This window comes from Lissotriton helveticus, chromosome 5_1 (assembly GCF_964261635.1).
Source record: "Lissotriton helveticus chromosome 5_1, aLisHel1.1, whole genome shotgun sequence".
Taxonomy (NCBI): domain Eukaryota; kingdom Metazoa; phylum Chordata; class Amphibia; order Caudata; family Salamandridae; genus Lissotriton; species Lissotriton helveticus.
This window is the reverse complement of record NC_136065.1, coordinates 590858255-590875001: the sequence shown is the minus strand read 5'-3', so window position 1 is coordinate 590875001 and position 16747 is coordinate 590858255. Positions and strand designations below refer to the sequence as shown.

Genomic DNA, 16747 nt, shown 5'->3' with positions numbered 1-16747 from the left:
CAGCCCTCTCCTAACATTCTTTTTGCACCAACAATGACAGAATAATGAGCAGCTGAATTCCTCAAGTACACTTCCGGTAGTATTTATTTAGGCAACCTTCAAGCATGAATTGCATCCCAACAAATCACAGTAAGGTGAACATGGCAACTAAGGGGCAGAACCTTTCAGAGTATTTACTTTCTGTAAAAATAATTATGCCCTTGTGCTATTGAATAAAATAAAAGAAAGTATTTGAGTACATTGGCGGCAATTGACGATCTTATGTTTTTGGGAAGTCTAAGAGGAAACAGCTACATCAGCTTATATATCCAGACAGGCTGCACAACTATTTGCTTTCTTTCTTGTAGGACCTCTGTACCTGATTGTGGAGTACGCCAAGTATGGCTCCCTGCGCAGCTTCCTGAGAGAAAGCCGAAAAGTGGGACCAAGTTACATGAGCAACGATAGTAATCGCAACTCGAGCTACCTGGACAACCCAGACGAGAGGGCACTGACAATGGGAGACCTCATTTCATTTGCCTGGCAGATATCAAGAGGGATGCTCTATCTTGCAGAAATGAAGGTAACAGTGCTATTTTGCCATTATGTAACATGATTTTATGTGTGGGGCAGTGGTGGAGTTCATTTTGAGCGGGTAATAAAAATATTTCAAAGATTATCCTGGACCTTGTATTAAAACGGATTTTTATTTATTGAGTTTATTTTGATGTTTGGTGTTATGGTTTCTTTTTACAAAGTGTCTTGACAACACTTACTAAATATACTTCAGTGGAGTCACAATCATAGTTACACCAACTCCATGTGTAATCATTCTAAACTGTGCAATGCAGAGAATAGCATAAGTGAATATGACATAAAGTCAGCAACAAATAGATATACTGTAAAAATAATTAGCTATAAAGAAGCAAATAAAAGTTGTGCTTATGTGATGTCATTCAGGAATGCGACTACTTTAGACAGCAATGTGAGATAGAATCAACAAGTTTGAGATTATTAGGGTCAGATTTGTGAAGACACAACCTGACAGATTTTTGTGGGAACAAAAGGATAACGTAAACAGTCCCCAATGATCGCTGCACATGACTTCAAAAATCCTGAAGTATTCAACAGTTCAGGATAACAGCTGAAATTTCTGAAATTTAGTCTGCACTACTTATTGATATGTGCCATATGACTGTGTTCCAAACTCTAGGCACTTTAGAGTGGATCAGTTGTCCAAACAAAGGATAATAAATCTTGTGCTGTCAGAAAGAGCCATTGATGTTACATAAACTTTTGATTGTAACCTAGAGCTTTGCATAACGTTTAAGAATGCTATTGACTGGTATTCCAAGTTTCAGTACCTCTAAAGCAGTGTAGGGCCATTCTTATTGAATGGGGATCCACCACACTATGTAACAAATTGATCAATCTCTCCGGACTAGAAGCCATTGCCTTAACTTTGTTTGGGTTCAGCCTCAGACAGTGGTCTCCCATCAAAAGTGAAAATATCCAAAGACAGAAAAGCCAAAGAAACCCTCTCAAATATTAGAAGAGGAGCAGGTGTGAGAGCTATTGACGTCCTGATGACACCTCAGGCCATGCTTTCAAATGGTTTCTCTCGTGGCCTGACTTAAGAATTAGTTAACAGTAATGAGGGCTTGGCCTCATTTAAAGACCGTCACAGGTCTTTAAAAGACCATTTGCTTGTTAATGAGACTTTGTTGTTTTTCAACCCTTCTTAGAGCCCCTGCATCTCCACTCTGCATATTGCTGGAAGAGTCAGCCCCCCCCCACTCCAAAATTTGGCTCTAGTTGCACCTCTACATATGAGTCCCCAACGGTTGTTTCTTAGTCCTACCATTCGGGATGGAGGAAGTGATTCAAACACACTTACCCTTTTTGATTAGACACCCCAGTGCCAGCATCATGATTTCATTGTCAATACATCAAATGCTGCCACAAGGCCCAATATCACAAGGGTTGAAACAAAGCTTGTCTATGACTAGAATAAAATCAATAGGTACAACCACCATTGTGGTCTGTATACATCTCTGCCTGAAATATTCTAGATCACTGTATAGGTGCAGCTCCATCTGACTGGTATGTAATTTGTGCATGAATATTGTCACTAAAATGGTCTCAAAACGTGGAAAGTATATAATGGTTGAACAAAAAATCCTGTACCAGTAACCATTTGTTAAATGTGTCCAAAACCTGTTTTTCTAGAGGAGCCATTAATCAATGATATTCTTTTCTACCACCCTATGAGCCAAAAAGAAAAAGATTCTGTTAATCTCATTGATGCCTATTAAGTCTATCTTGCACGCTCCTGAGTGAGGTCAGATGAGAAAGCAGGTCCATCATCTTTGCAATTTATGATGAAATCCAGTTTGATAGTCCTTCTCACGTCTTCTTTTCTGTTTGCTTCTCTTCTCCAAGCTGGTGCATCGAGATCTGGCTGCCAGGAATGTCCTGGTTGCTGAGGGTCGCAAGATGAAAATCTCTGACTTTGGCTTGTCTAGGGATGTCTATGAAGAGGATTCCTATGTCAAGAGAAGTAAGGTATGTTAACCCATGAGTGGGGAACAGGAAGGAATGGTAATAACTTTTTTTACCTCCGAACAGTACACATGCATTCTACATGCACCCTGACAGAATTAATCGCATAAATCGTCTGACAAAAATATTGTGGCCTAAATATCATTTACGAAAAACCGCTTCATTGGGTGTAAATTTTCGAATATTAACTGCAACAGAGGGATATTTATGTAAAGTATATTTAGAGCCCATTATTTATGTCAGATAATATTTAAAGAACGATATTCTGGTGCCATACCCTGGAAACCCGATTTGGGGTTCATTTCAATTTGATCTCTGAGGGTTGTCAATCTCTTTCATAGCAGTGAGTGTCCACAGCCCCAATGTATGGAAGGAATGTCCTATTCTGATAGGACTGTTGGGTTTACTCACAGATTACAGTTGTCAGAGGTGGGTGTTGACTTGAGGCAGAAAAGAGAAAGGAGTGACATTCAGTGAGTGCTAGGAGAGAGTAAGGGAAGTGATGGGAGAGGGCACTAGGGATAGCGAAAATGTGTGATAGGACAGGTGAGCTTTGACAGGAGGAGCTAGTAGTGACTGCAGGACATTTGCAGTAGAGGTGAGTATTGACTGAGAGGAGAATTGGGAAGTGGTGGAGGAGGAGGGTCATACACGAGTATTGGGCAGTGACAAGAAAGGTATAGGCTGATGGGAGGTGGACATTGACAGGAGAGGTTGCTAGAGATGGAGGAGTTAGGCAGGCGTAGCAAGAAGGTGCAGTGACGGAATACATGGACACTGACAGGGGAGATGGATACCAATGGGGCGGTGGACACTGAACAACAGGGGGGCACTGACTGAAGAGAGGGGAGGTTACAGTACAGGTGTACTGTGAGGCTGTTAGTGACAGGAGAGTTGGATGCTGAGAGCGTGAGGGCAGTGTCAGAAGAGGTAGATGCTGATGTGGGAGTGGCAGTGACAAGAGAAGTGGATGCTGACGTGGGAGTGGCAGTGACAGGAGAGGTGGATGCTGACGTGGGAGTGGCAGTGACAGCAGAGGTAGATGCTAACAGCAAGAGGGCAGTCACAGGAGAGGTGGATGCTGGCAGAGAGACGACAGAGGTAGACACTGATAGAGAAAATTGACACTGACCAGGAAGGGGTCAGTAATGAGTGCCTGATACCAGAATATTGTGTCCTGAGTGTTATCTGACCAAAATATTGTTTAAAAAAATACTGCCGTGATGGAGGTGACAATAGAAAATCTACACTGAATGGAGAAATATTGTTGTTAATATGTAGCCCACGATGTTTATGTCAGACAGTATTTTTGTTATTGATATTCTCAAATTCCTCTGTGATGCAAAAGGTGGACCGTATAGAGTATCAGGACAGTGATGAGAGAGGTGTGTGTTGTGGATGAATCTCAAGACACTACTAGTTAATTACATGTAGTTTTATAGTAAGACACAGCTGAGCGCACACCTCGCCAGCTGACCAGACCATCAACTGGCAAGAGTAGAACACTCCGGGACAAGTTAGAACACAGATAGGTATTCTGTGAGGCTAAGGAGGTAAGAACACAAATGAAGGGCTAACGACCACTGTCAGCCATGTTACATGAAGAACTGATTTACAACACATCTTCCTCCTTTACAGAAAAATTAAATATATAAACAAATCACAAAAATGAAGCTTACTGTATGGAACACAACAACAATAATAATTAAGACAGATAGGAGGTCTACGATGCCTTGATCTATTTTTAGTTCGAGAAGGCAAAAGAGCGCTTAGGGGCAAAAAGTGTTAAGAGTGAAATGTGAGGTGAGACACATCACCCAAACAACTAATAGGTATCACCACCACCTACTCCCCTTAGACTGACAAAAACAGGAAAAGAAAGTCCACTTTCTCCAATCTGTCCTTGACCAGCAAAAAACAGGAAGAGAAAGTTCACTTCCTTAAATCGGTTCATGTCTACCATCACTTTCCGCTCCAAGTTGAAGGTGAACAGTTCAACCGATGCCTCCATGCTTTACTGGTACTACAGTCCTGGGTACTCTTCGAGAATTCCAAGTGCAGTACTGCATGTGATGTTAGGAGTTTTTATTCTAGTTTGAAATTTTCTTTCTTCAAAGGATGGACACTTAGTCCTGATTGAGATTCACATTGTCTCGAATATGGTTCACTTTCTTAGGTTCTGCGGTGCTGAGACCTTTGAGGCGTCTGGTACAGGTTCTTTTTGGTTCTCTTTCTCCGATTCTAGACTTATTTCTTCAGTCTTGGGACTTTTGCTCTGGTTGTGGGCCTCTGTTTTTTCGGTTCTGGACTCTCAGTCCCATTTTTTTTTCTGGTTCTGGATTCTTTGTCTCAGTTCTATGGGCTCTCAGACCCCGTTGCGGGATTATCTTCCCGGGTCTTGACTCATTGAGACCTCCCCTCCTGGTTCTGGTACAATTGTCCCCTCTTGGTTCTGGACATTTGTCACCTCCTGGTTCTGGGGCCTTTTTCCCCTTACGGTCCTGGGACCTCCTTTGTCCTCACCTGGTACTGGTTCTGAGACCTTTATCCCCTTCGGGTTCTGGGGCCTTTGTCCCCTCCCGGTCCTGGGACCTCCTTTGTCCTCTCCCAGTCCTGTCACCTCCTGGTTCTGGGCCCTTTGTCCCCACCCGGTCCTGTGACCTCCTTTGTCCTCTCTCGGTACTGGTTTTGAGACCTTTGTCCCCTTTAGGTTCTGGGGCCTTTGTCCCCTCCCAGTCCTGGGACCTCCTTTGCCCTCTCCTGGTACTGGTTCTGAGACCTTTGTCCCCTTTAGATTCTGGGGCTTTTGTCCCCTCCCAGTCCTGGGACCTCCTTTGTCCCCTTCCGGTACTGGTTCTGAGACCTTTGTCCCCTCCCGGTCCTGGGACCTCCTGTGCCCTCTCCCGGTCCTGTCACTTCCTGGTTCTGAGGCCTTTGTCCCCTCCCAGTCCTAGGAACTCCTTTGTCCTCTCCTGGTCCTGGTCCCTTGTACTAGGACCTTTGTCCCCTTCTGGGTCTGGGACCTTTGTCCCCTCTTGGTTCTGGGGTCTTTGCCCACCTTCTGCTTCTCTGTCTTGGTTAAGGATTCATTGATCAGCCTCCAGATGTGGGACGTTTGTCCCTGTTCTGGGTCCTCTGACCTGCTTCTGGTCGCCGTCTCGGTCATGGGCTCTATGCTCCTTTGAACGACCTTTATTCACTCCTTGTTCTGGGACGACCTTTGCCCCTCTTGGACAACCTTAGTCCACTTCTTTTACTGGGATGACCTTTGTCCCCTCCTTGTTCTGGGACGACCTTTGTCCCTTCTTGGACCTGCTAAACCCTGCTTGTGGGCTCTTTACCTCGCTTCTAGTTCTGGGACATATGTGCTGCTTTTACTTTTCAGTCGTGGTTCTGAGTTAACTGACCTAGTAGTGGATTATTTTCTATGGTACTGTACTATCTTTGTTCTGAGCTCACAGTCACTGTCCCTGAGATTAATTATACGCTGTTGTTGAAAATGACACGCTGATAATGGGCTTTGCTGCAGGAATGATCTGCATCCTTTGGTCTTAGATCAGACTCTCTGACACGTCACTAGGCTTTTCCCGGTTCCTAGTTATGATTACAAAAATCCACTAGGTGGCAGTCCTGTCACACTGTTACCAATGTTAAGTTTCCAAAACACGTTTACAACTGTCTATGAGTTATCGTCAATTAGTATACCTTGGTGTACGATAATCAAAACAAATCCAGGGTTACTTACAGGCCCGGACTGGCCATAGCGGGCACCGGGCAATCCCCCGGTGCGCCGCAAGAGTGAGGGCCGTTTTTGAGCTCCTGGGGGCCGATTTTGTTAGAGGGCCGTTTTTGCAGCATAGCTGCAAAATCGGCCCTGCAACAAAATCGACCGAAAACCGGCCCTAGCAAAGCGCTAGGCAGCACCTCCAACCCCCCGAGTGGGGAGGGGGCCGGCCGAGCACTTTGCCAGGGCCGGTTTTGGTTCCCAGTCCGGCCCTGGTTACTTACTTCTGCTTAACTGACCACAAAGCACAGAAACACTGCATCTCCTCACCATAAGGCTCCAAAGAAGCGTCCGACGTGCGCATTAGTCAGCATTAGTAGGAAAATCAGGAAACCGACGTGCGCCTTCACTGGACACTTGCTAACAAAGTGACCCTGGTAACCAGGACAACAACGACGTGCCACAGAGAACACAACGTTTCTCCGCTAGGACAAGCGGAAGTTCCACAACGTCATCAGAGCAAGGATGACAGAACAGGGAAAGAAACTCTCTGCCGAAGGACGGTAAGGCAGAGTTTCAAAACAAGCTTAACTTCTCTCTTCACCAATCTCGCCGATGCTTCGTAAATTATTCACCGCACATTCCACGCCTGTCACACGATCTCTTAACAATAGCTCTCACAGCTTGCCTCTGCTGCGCATACCGATTACTCCAATATGTTATTCCAGACACACATTGGCTTTAAATTAATCCAATATGTTACTTCAGGCATACGCTTGCTTTAAAATAACTCCGTTTCAATTAAAGGTGCACTTTTCACCCTTGCGAACCACTTTCCAGACCTGTCACGTCGGGTCAATTTTCCAATTTTCCTTTGCAGAGGTGAGTTATTGGCTGCGCCTTCAACAGCAACTGTCTTTCGTACCAGGCAGGTCGTCTTGACTCACAGTTGACAGCTGTTGGGGTACAAATGATGGTTTCTTTTTAATTACCTTTTTTTTTTCACGTGTTACTCGGGTTACCCGTTTCTTTTCTTCTTGTTTCTTGGTGCAGTTGGGTGGCATGCAGTCTTAGGTTCTTGGTGTGAGGTGCTGCTCAACGCTGTGCTGGTTTCTTCCCTGGTTGGTTCAGCCAAATCGTCGCCAAATTGTTGTGAATGAATCTCAAGACACTACTAGTTAATTACATGCAGGTTTATTATAAGACACAGCTGAGCGCACACCTCGCCAGCTGACCAGACCATCAACTGACAAGAGTAGAACACTCCGGTACAAGTTAGAGCACACATAGGTATTCTGTGAGGCTAAGGAGGTAATAACACAAAGGAAGGGCTAACGACCACTGTCAGCCATGTTACATGAAGAACTGATTTACAACAGTGTGCTCTAATGAAAAAGCTGGACAATTGCATGTGAGGTGATGAGAAAAGTAGGACAGTTACATGTTACTAAGGCAGAGTGAAACATCTGAGCAGTGATGTAGGCAGTGACGGGGAGCTGTGCCATGATTCTTGATGAAGCAGTGGCTGAAGGGAGGGCACTGAGTCCAAGAGAAGAAAAGACAATGCGCTGTCTCCCTAGTGCCGCAGTACAATCTCCACTTGAACAGCATTTGTCATTACATCACTGTCCGAAATCCCCATCCACTAAAGTTTGAGGGGGGTAGACACAAGAATATTTTCCAGGGGAGCTTGGCATTATAAAGTTTGAAGACTAATACTGCAGAATCATTCCAGTGTATGCTCCCACGACCAGCTCCTTGTAGTAATACCACTAAAAACAACTTCACGTCAACCAGTCCTTCTAAATAGTCAGTATTGCGGCCAAACTTTTCAAAATTGTTTGTGTGATGTCCAGTTTTAACTTTTTTTGTTGTAATTAAGCATTGCATGCACATCCCCATAATAGTTGCTAGACTGTTTGCCAAGAAGTCTATCTATTTTCTTCCTCCCTATGAGTCTCACATGACAGTTGTTCAGAAATAATCTATTATTATTATGCAGGCGACAGAGAAGCTTGCTTTCTCTGCAGTTGCCCAGTAAAAACTCAAATGGGTATGACCCAGTGCTGTGAGAATGCTAAACTCTATGGAAGTTTCACGAGGTCGGGTTCGTTTGAGCATATTTTTACCACATTAGGAGAAAAAGCAGATTTCAAATGAATGTATCTATTTTCTAAGAAAAAAATGGCAACAGTGTCTACTTTCCAAAATATTCCTGTTTTTTTTAAAGGCGAATTAGATCTTCATTTTAACACATTTAAAGATATATATTTTTTTTAAAAGACCACAAATCTATTTGATGACGGAAATAGCAAGTTTAGGTGAAAAGGATCATTTGACAAGGCCAATTGGGTGTTTATTGAAAGAAGGTTTGCATTCTCCAAGTTGGACAGGAACATATTCAAAACAAGTTGAACATTTTCAGAAAATTCTGGGATCTAAGGGATATAATGAAAAAAGCAATTAGTCTAATGGTAGGCACACATACATTTGCAATTGCTTCAAATGGCACACTTGGATACTTCTGAGTTAAAATGTGGTAACGTCTTTTTGGTTTGTGTAGTTGCTAACAGAAGTATAAGAGGGGAGTCGAGAGGAAATGGTTAGCTTCCTGCAAAAATACGTGTTCAGTGTGCAGTGGGTTTTGCCTTATACAATCTAGGGCTTTAAATATTACCACCGTTAGAACATGGCCAGCATATAGAGAGGACAGGGCTCCATAATGCCAACAATGCCCACAATATGTCAGCTCTGGCTAGCTTCAAGCCAGATTTATACCAAGGTTATCAAATATGCCCACACTGTGCCACAAATGATTACTTTCTTTGCCACAGCCAGAATTAAATTAAGCCAGGGAAAAACTCTATACGGCTAAGTAGTCCTACATTGTATCAGAAGTGGCTAGAAGTAAGTAAGATATGGGTCCGAGCAATTTATTAATGCCACATTCTGCTTTCAATAGCCACAGTTAAGCTGAGACCAGAATTATGGCGGTAATGGGCCTTATCATGCAAAGGATGCTCACAGTATGGCCCAGGGATGAGAGATTCCCAATTATGGCACAGTAGGCCACTGGATATCAAGGGTGTCCCAAGATGCTGGGGGGGCGGGTCACCAAGAAGGATAAAGGATACACAGACACAGTAGGACATGCCCATGTAGACACAGCACAGACACATGCAAGCATATCCTTTCACCCAGTGCTGGTAAAGGAAAAAGAATACTCTGGGATCCCATATATTAAGCGTGAGGGACTGGAGAGTGGCAGCAGAAAGAGTGCATAGTGACAAGGGGCAGGCAGCATCATGTGGAGCAGAGATTAGAAGTCAATTTACACATTAATGTTTTTAAAAAACTCTGACCTCCCTTCCTCATCAAGGTAATTGGCAGCATGGACAATTGTGGTCATATATGTGTTCTGGATTATCTAAGTGGTAAAAAACAGACTTTTAAAATAGTTTATCGGGTTAAGGCACCTTCTTGTAGAGATTGTGTGCACCCAGCAAATTCCAGGGTTTAATAGCAGTAAGATAACTGTTGGTTAATGCATTTGCTTAAAAGATGTTTGTGCGTCTAGTCACAAATTTGATTAATCAAGAAATAGTATAAAGAGTAATGCACCTGTTGCAAAGCACAACATGTAACATGAAGGTGGTAGATTTGTAGGTCTCGTAACAATTGTTAGTAAAATAGCTTAGTGACATGGTGTATTATGGCCCAGCACTAAGGCGTTCCATGCATACTGCAAGGCTTTAGGATTACAACTTGTTTTTTTCTCAATATTTTATTATTCCATGGTTAGTAAAAATCATTCCTTTGATTTTATATTTTTATAGCGCATACTAATGCCCGGAGGTGTCTAGGCTTTGACACCTGAAAAACGATAGCTACAAAAGAAAAAGCAAATGAGCCCTAAACCGGGTAAAAAGCCAGGTCTTAAGGACTTTCCTGAATGAGAGCAGATCTGATGAATTTTTTTAATGGGTGGGAAGAAGGTTCCAAAATTTAGATGTGGTGCTAACAAAACTTTTGCCACCCCAGTTTGAAAGCTGGAATCTTGAGACCTCAACCACATTTTGGGTGGAAGACTGGAGGTTTCTTGGTGGAACATACCAGTCGAACTGGTGTATTAGATATTCTGGTCCAGATTTATGTAAGGCCCTGAAGGGGATGCATAACGCTTTAAAATCAATCCTTTTGTTCATGGGGAGCAAATGAAGAGAGATGAGAGCTTGTTTGGCAGAATTATGTCTGAGAATCACATGTTCTGGAGAACCTGTAGCTTTCTGTAGACTAACAAAGAGAGCATTACAATAGTCCAATTTAGAAAAGACAACTGTTTTTTGGAGCTCATGATGTATAAATGGAAAGATTTTCCTGAGCTTTTTTAATGTATAGAAAGTGAACTAGGTAATTGTGCTTCCCTTATATTTAAAGGATAAAGTTGTGTCAAAGATTACAAACAAATTCTTTACTTTAGTAACTGGAGTGGGAAGCAAGCCGAGTTCCTGAAGCCACCACTCCGGTGACCAAAAGGAGATGTTAGATCTGAAAAACTGAACCTCGGTCTTACCTGACTTTATTTTCAGGCAATTGTCTGTCATCCACTTGTTAACCTGTTGCATACAGTTTTGAAACCTGGCAGCTGTGTCCTGAATATTGTTGGTCACTGAGACAATGATCTGAGTGTTGTCAGCCTTGGACACCATGGCAAAGTCAAAAGATTTGATAAGACCTGCCAGGGGAGTGACATATAGATTGAAAGGAGAGGGGCTGAGTGAAGAGCCCTGTGGAACACAGCAAGGAAGCTGGAATGTTAAAGTTAATGTTAATGCTATTGATATTTGTAGAGCGCAACTGTTACCCTAAGGTGTCCGGGCGCTGTGTGAAGTCCTATAGAGGCATAGAGACAGAGTGACTGTGATAGGAAATTATGCAGAGAAGAGCCATGTTTTTAATGCTTTCCTAAAGGCAAGTAAATTAGTCATGCATCTGAGCTGCAGCGGGAGACCATTCCAGCCTTAGCTGCGCAGGCCACAAAACTTCTGCCACCCCAGTTGGCTTTTCGTACCCTGGGTACCAAAAACTGTTTTGCCTCTGCTGAACGCTGTGATCTTTTTGGTACATACCAGTGATGTAGTTGCTTAACCACTTGGATGCTAAGCCTGTGCCTAGACTTTCAACGTAATTTCCATTGAAATGAATGGGCACTCCATGACGAGCTGAGCTCGTCATGAGCGTCCAAGTGGTGAAGATACTCGGGACCAGCTCCTTGAAGGGCTTTAAAGACAATGCACAGGGCTTTAAACTGAACCCGTTTCCTTACAGGTAACCAATGAAACCTTATAATCTCAGCCGAGATAGAGGCATAGTTTGGTATACCGGTAAGCAGTTTAGCCGCTGAATTCTGTAGGAGTTTTAGTTTATTCATAAGCCCTTCCTGAATGCTGATGAAAAGTCTATTACAATAATCCAGCCTAGACATGGTTAGGGCAGAGATAACTGTTTGCATACTGTCTTTGGGCAGGAAAGTCATTATTTTTTTTACAATATCTAAGGATAAATGAAGTAGATGAGACCACCGCATTTACGTGATCTTTAAAGCTGAGTTTATTGTCTATCCAAACTCCCAGATTTTTTACCATCTTGTTGGGAGTGGGAAGAGGACGCAGTGTGTCCGGCCACAATGCAGGGGTCCAAAAGCTGGGGTCTTTGCCAACCAACATAACCTCCATTTTTCCTGAGTCGAGTTTAAGGCAATTTTGTGTCATCCAACTTCCCACGGCTGTCATGCAATCGTGGAGCTGTGATGCCATTCACAGCATCATTCCTGGCATCAGCCATGCCACGATTTGGGTGCCGTCTGGGTAGGAAGTCAAACTAAAGCCAAAAGATTCAATCAGGGGAGCCAGCGATGAAACATAAATATTAAAAAGTGTCTGGCTCATGAAGGCACCCTGAGGGACTACGCAAGGAAGAGAGAATGGTTTGGCAGAAATATGCCTAGGGCAACCATTTGCCTTCTATTAGAGAGGAAGCATTCAAGTAGTTTCCAGGCGGTGCCCTGGATTCCGATCTACCACAACCGGTCCATCAGCAAGATGTGATGGAGCTTATCGAAGGCAGCCGAGAGACCCAACATAATCATCACGACTTTGCCTCCTCGGTCAAGTACAGTCCTGATCTCTTCTCTGGACTTAAGAAGAGGAGACTCGGTGCTGTGCCATCCTCTGAAGCCGTTCTGGGACAGGTCCAGCGCCTGAGTTTGAAGCAAGAACAGACCAAGTTGTGCGTTCCTGTTTTTCTCTGCAAAATTTCACAGGGAGTGGGAGCCTAGAGATAGGTCTAAAGTTATTAGGATCCTTAGGATCCCTACTCGGTTTCTTGAGCAAAGGCAGTATTGATGCGCTTTTCCATACTTTAGGAAAGTACCTTTCCAAAAACATAGCGTTTATGATGGAGGTCAGTGCCAATGCAACAGGCTTAGATGCTAGTTTCAGTATAGAAACTGGGAAAGGATTGTAGGGGGAGCCTGATTTAGCTGCCAGAAGCAGATTTAGAGATTCTGTGGCCGTTACTGGGGCACATTTATCAAGCTGTGCCTTAGTGCACTCTGTTGACTTGCAAACATCCGTCTGATCAGAGGTAGTTTTAGACGTTACATTAGTAAACATGGAAAAGTTTGATTAAGCTTTGTCCAGGAAGAATTTAGCACTTTTTTTGCAGAGTTCCTGACTGGCCGTCATAGTCGGAGAAACTGGGTGAGCCAGGGTGGTTACCGGTTAAACAATTCTTTGGTTTAGGTTTTTGGAGAATTAATGCGTTTAGCAAAGAAATCTTGTTTTGTTTTTTGAAACAGTTGTTTATATTGAGCTAAACTACGTTTGTATTCGTTCTTTTCCCTATCACTGTACTCCCTACTCTAGTTTCATTCAAGGTGCTTACAGGCCAATTTTTGGTCTCTAAGTTCTTGGGAGTACCAAGGAGAAGTTGGTCACGCCCTATTAGGGTGGAGGAGTTTTTTAGGAGCAAGCTTATTACATGATGATTCTAACCAATTAGTATATGATAGAGTACCCTCATCTAGATCTGTAGGGAAAGAGGGAGATGTAACACCTAACAACTCCTGAAGTTCCTCGGCTTCTACCTTGTTCCAGGCTCTGCTCACCAGCTGTTTCTTTACTGGTTTCTGAGTATGTCGGTCAGTAAGTTCAAATAGCACTGCCTTGTGGTCTGACCAGACTACCAGGAAAAGGCCTGTAAAGAGCAGTTGTATGTTATTGGAAAATATTCCATCCAGTGTATGTCCAGCCTGGTGCATGGCACCAATCACCCGTTGCTTTAAATCAGCTTTGCTCATCAAGTCCAGCAGGCTTGCGGTATCTGGGTCAGAAAGTACTTCCAGATGGTAGTTAAAATCTCCCAGTATTGTGTGCGAATTGGCGGGAAGGATTGAGATGCATATTTGCCCAGTTCCACAAATTTGTCTCGCTCAGCCATGAAGGATTTCAAGAGAGAAAAAGCTGAACCACCATTGCCTAAAGGTTGGAGACAATTTATTAATAAACTGTGATCCACAGAGTCGAACACTGCAGAGAGGTCTAAGAATTAGTGTAGCATTATCTCCACCGTTTACCATGCGTCTGACCACTTCAGTAGTGGTAATCAGGGCCAGCTCACTCCTGAATCCATACTGTGTCGAATCCAGGAGATGGTTATTATTAATGAAGGTCGTCAGTTCTTGATTTATTTATTTTTCTAGGATTTTTGCTGGCAAGGGTATGTAGAACATTGAGCAATAATTACTGGGATCCAGAGCATCCAGACTGGATTTTTCTAAAAAGGGGAACAATGGAAGATTGTTTCCATAGTGTAGGGAATACTCCAATCTTAACAATAAGATTAAACATGTCAGTGAGATGCTGTGTTATAAGATCGAAAGCAGAATATATTATTCTTGGTCAGCAAGGATCAACTGGAGAACCGGATTTCGCTTTGATGCGAAGTTTAAAGACCTGGTTGCAAATAGTAGGTGAAAAGGCGGTAATGGTGGATTAGTTGGTTTCCAATGATCCCGTAATGAAAGTCTGTCTACTAGTGCCCCAATTGCCCCAAAAGAGGGGCTGCAGGATTCAACAGACTGGTTCATATAGAACGTGTCACAGAGACATTCTCACTCAGCCGCGGCGGCTGCAGGTAAGAGCGGTGTGGTGGTGAGGCCCGGTGGGGGGGGGGGGATATCGAGAGACGGCCACAAGGGAAAATTAAATAAATAATTATTTTTCCCTCATAGTCCGCTCTCGAAATCCCCCCTTACCTCGCCCCACTGCTCTTACCTGCAGTGGCCGCAGCTGTTCTCACTAGTGACTCAACTCAAATTCCCATCAGACCTGGTGCGACTGAACCACTGAACAATAGTTCCTCTGCTCTGTCAGGATTCCAGAATATTCATTTTTATCATCGATAGTTACCAGCAACCTAAGTAGCTATACTAATCATTCTAAGTTAAAATGATCTCATTCTCACCTTTAGATCTCAACTGTGCTAGTTCATCATAGATCAGAGAGTTCTCTGCTTGAGTTAAAAAGCAACCAAATGGGAAACCTCACAACAACTTATTAGGCATCATTCCATTGCACCAACCTGCCCCACATCCCGAGGTTGGTACACAAACCACAAATTCTTCACCCTTAAATGGCGCCTGTCCAGGTTTGATGTCAGATTGGCAAAAGTGTCAGGAGTGAAGCAATGGAGCAGTTTCCCAAAAGACCTGAACACAGCCTGCTTCACCAGTTTAACGTGTAATTTAAAACAACCCCTGCTTAAGTGGCAAACATGAGCATTATGGTGGCTTGTACTGACCCCTTCCGAAGCCTGCTATAGGAATACCCCTCTCTCCTTCCCTGCACTACTATTTTATTATGTCTTATGTTGCATATTTTGTAACTCTGTTCCATTGATCTATATTCTAGTTTGTTTAATTTCCAGTGTTTCTGCTCCACCTACATTATCTTTACAGATTGTTTGTTATCTTTTTTTGTTCTTTTATTGTTGTTTTATGCATCTGGAACCTTTTGTCTGTGAATTACAAATTAAAACAATACAATGCACTATAATACTCCTGCTTGACTACCTTAAATATAAACTCTTTGTTAATACCATTCAGGTTTTCTCTTTCTTGATGCCTTTAGCCACCGGATAAGGGAGCATGATGATTTTCTGCCCATCATTGTACAGATCTGCCATTCACTTATGACTGCAACATCTGTCTGTGTAATGTGTCACAATAAGCAAAGTGTAGACTTCACTTTCCATTCCAATAGAGGAACCTAGAACCGTGCAAAAAAGGGTGATATGCTCAAAGCGCAGTAAGGGTGAGGAGAATTGCGGGTGCGCTGGGATTTCATCTAAGGACGAGCATCAAAATCTTACTTAGTAGGGCAAGAGATGAAAAAGGAGGACAGACCATACAAGTATTTATTAATATGCAGAGTGTTTCTCCATAAAACAAAATGTATGTTGTGGTTGGTGGGATGAGAGGTTCCCAACCCTGAGAACCGCGGAGGGTCTGGGTATGTGTTGCATGCAAGCTGTCACCAATACTAACCCTGCCTCTTTCACTTCTTCCTCCCCGGCAGGGCCGCATCCCCGTGAAGTGGATGGCAATCGAGTCCCTGTTTGACCACATCTACACAACACAGAGCGATGTGTAAGTGTCTGTCTTGTCAAACGTACGACGAAATGTTTAATTTTGGATTGTAGAGTCCAAAATCCAGAAGTATCCGCAGAACACCTGCAAAGGAATTGATTCAGACAGCACCACTCTACCTTTAACCTGGACCAGAGGCTCCTGCACCTTCTGAGAAGATGTGCTCGTATTAAAGGCTTTACAGCACACATTATAAAATGGTTTTAAGGGGGTATCAGTGTTGTTCTCTTTTATGCGGTACAATAACACCCTTTCTTGCAATTAGCACTACTTAACAAAATGACTGAGAAAACTAAATGAAAGGTACAATTGTATGTTCCACCCAAGCAACAAACTGGTTGAATAATACCCTTCTTCCGCATCACCAACCACCTCTAACCCTTAGCAGAGCAAGAGCTGAATGAAAATTGGGACCATTTTAAGTCCGTTCTCCAAAAATTCGAGATCTGTATGCGTGGAAAAGAAAATTCTAGAATGGGGATTTGGAATTCCATTTGGAGTGGCTAATTTGCTACGGGCAGAAAATGCACAATTGCTCCATAGATCCAAATATTTTTAGTATTTAAGATCACGTTTTGAACTGGCCAAGCCTTAAGAAAAAGCACCACAGACTGAATGGGGAGTTCTGTTTGGGGGTGGGGTGATAGCATAAACAGATACAAGCTGAGGGGAGCATGCCTTTGGATGACACTTTCAGGATTAGTGTAATGTTGCTTAGTTGGGCCCAGAGCTTAAGCTGGCCACCATGGAGATTCCAGCCATGCCAGCCCATC

At 43.3% G+C, this 16747-nt stretch overlaps 1 protein-coding gene across 1 annotated transcript in view; it reads left to right on the top strand.

Moving 5' to 3' along the window:
* Positions 1–16747, top strand: part of RET (ret proto-oncogene) — a 246561-nt gene that overhangs the window by 204827 nt on the left and 24987 nt on the right. Inside the window, exons 14-16 of the mRNA XM_078642944.1 lie at positions 348–562; positions 2422–2544; positions 15904–15974. Coding sequence (XP_078499070.1) covers positions 348–562; positions 2422–2544; positions 15904–15974 — 409 coding nt within the window. The remainder of the gene's footprint in view (positions 1–347; positions 563–2421; positions 2545–15903; positions 15975–16747) is intronic.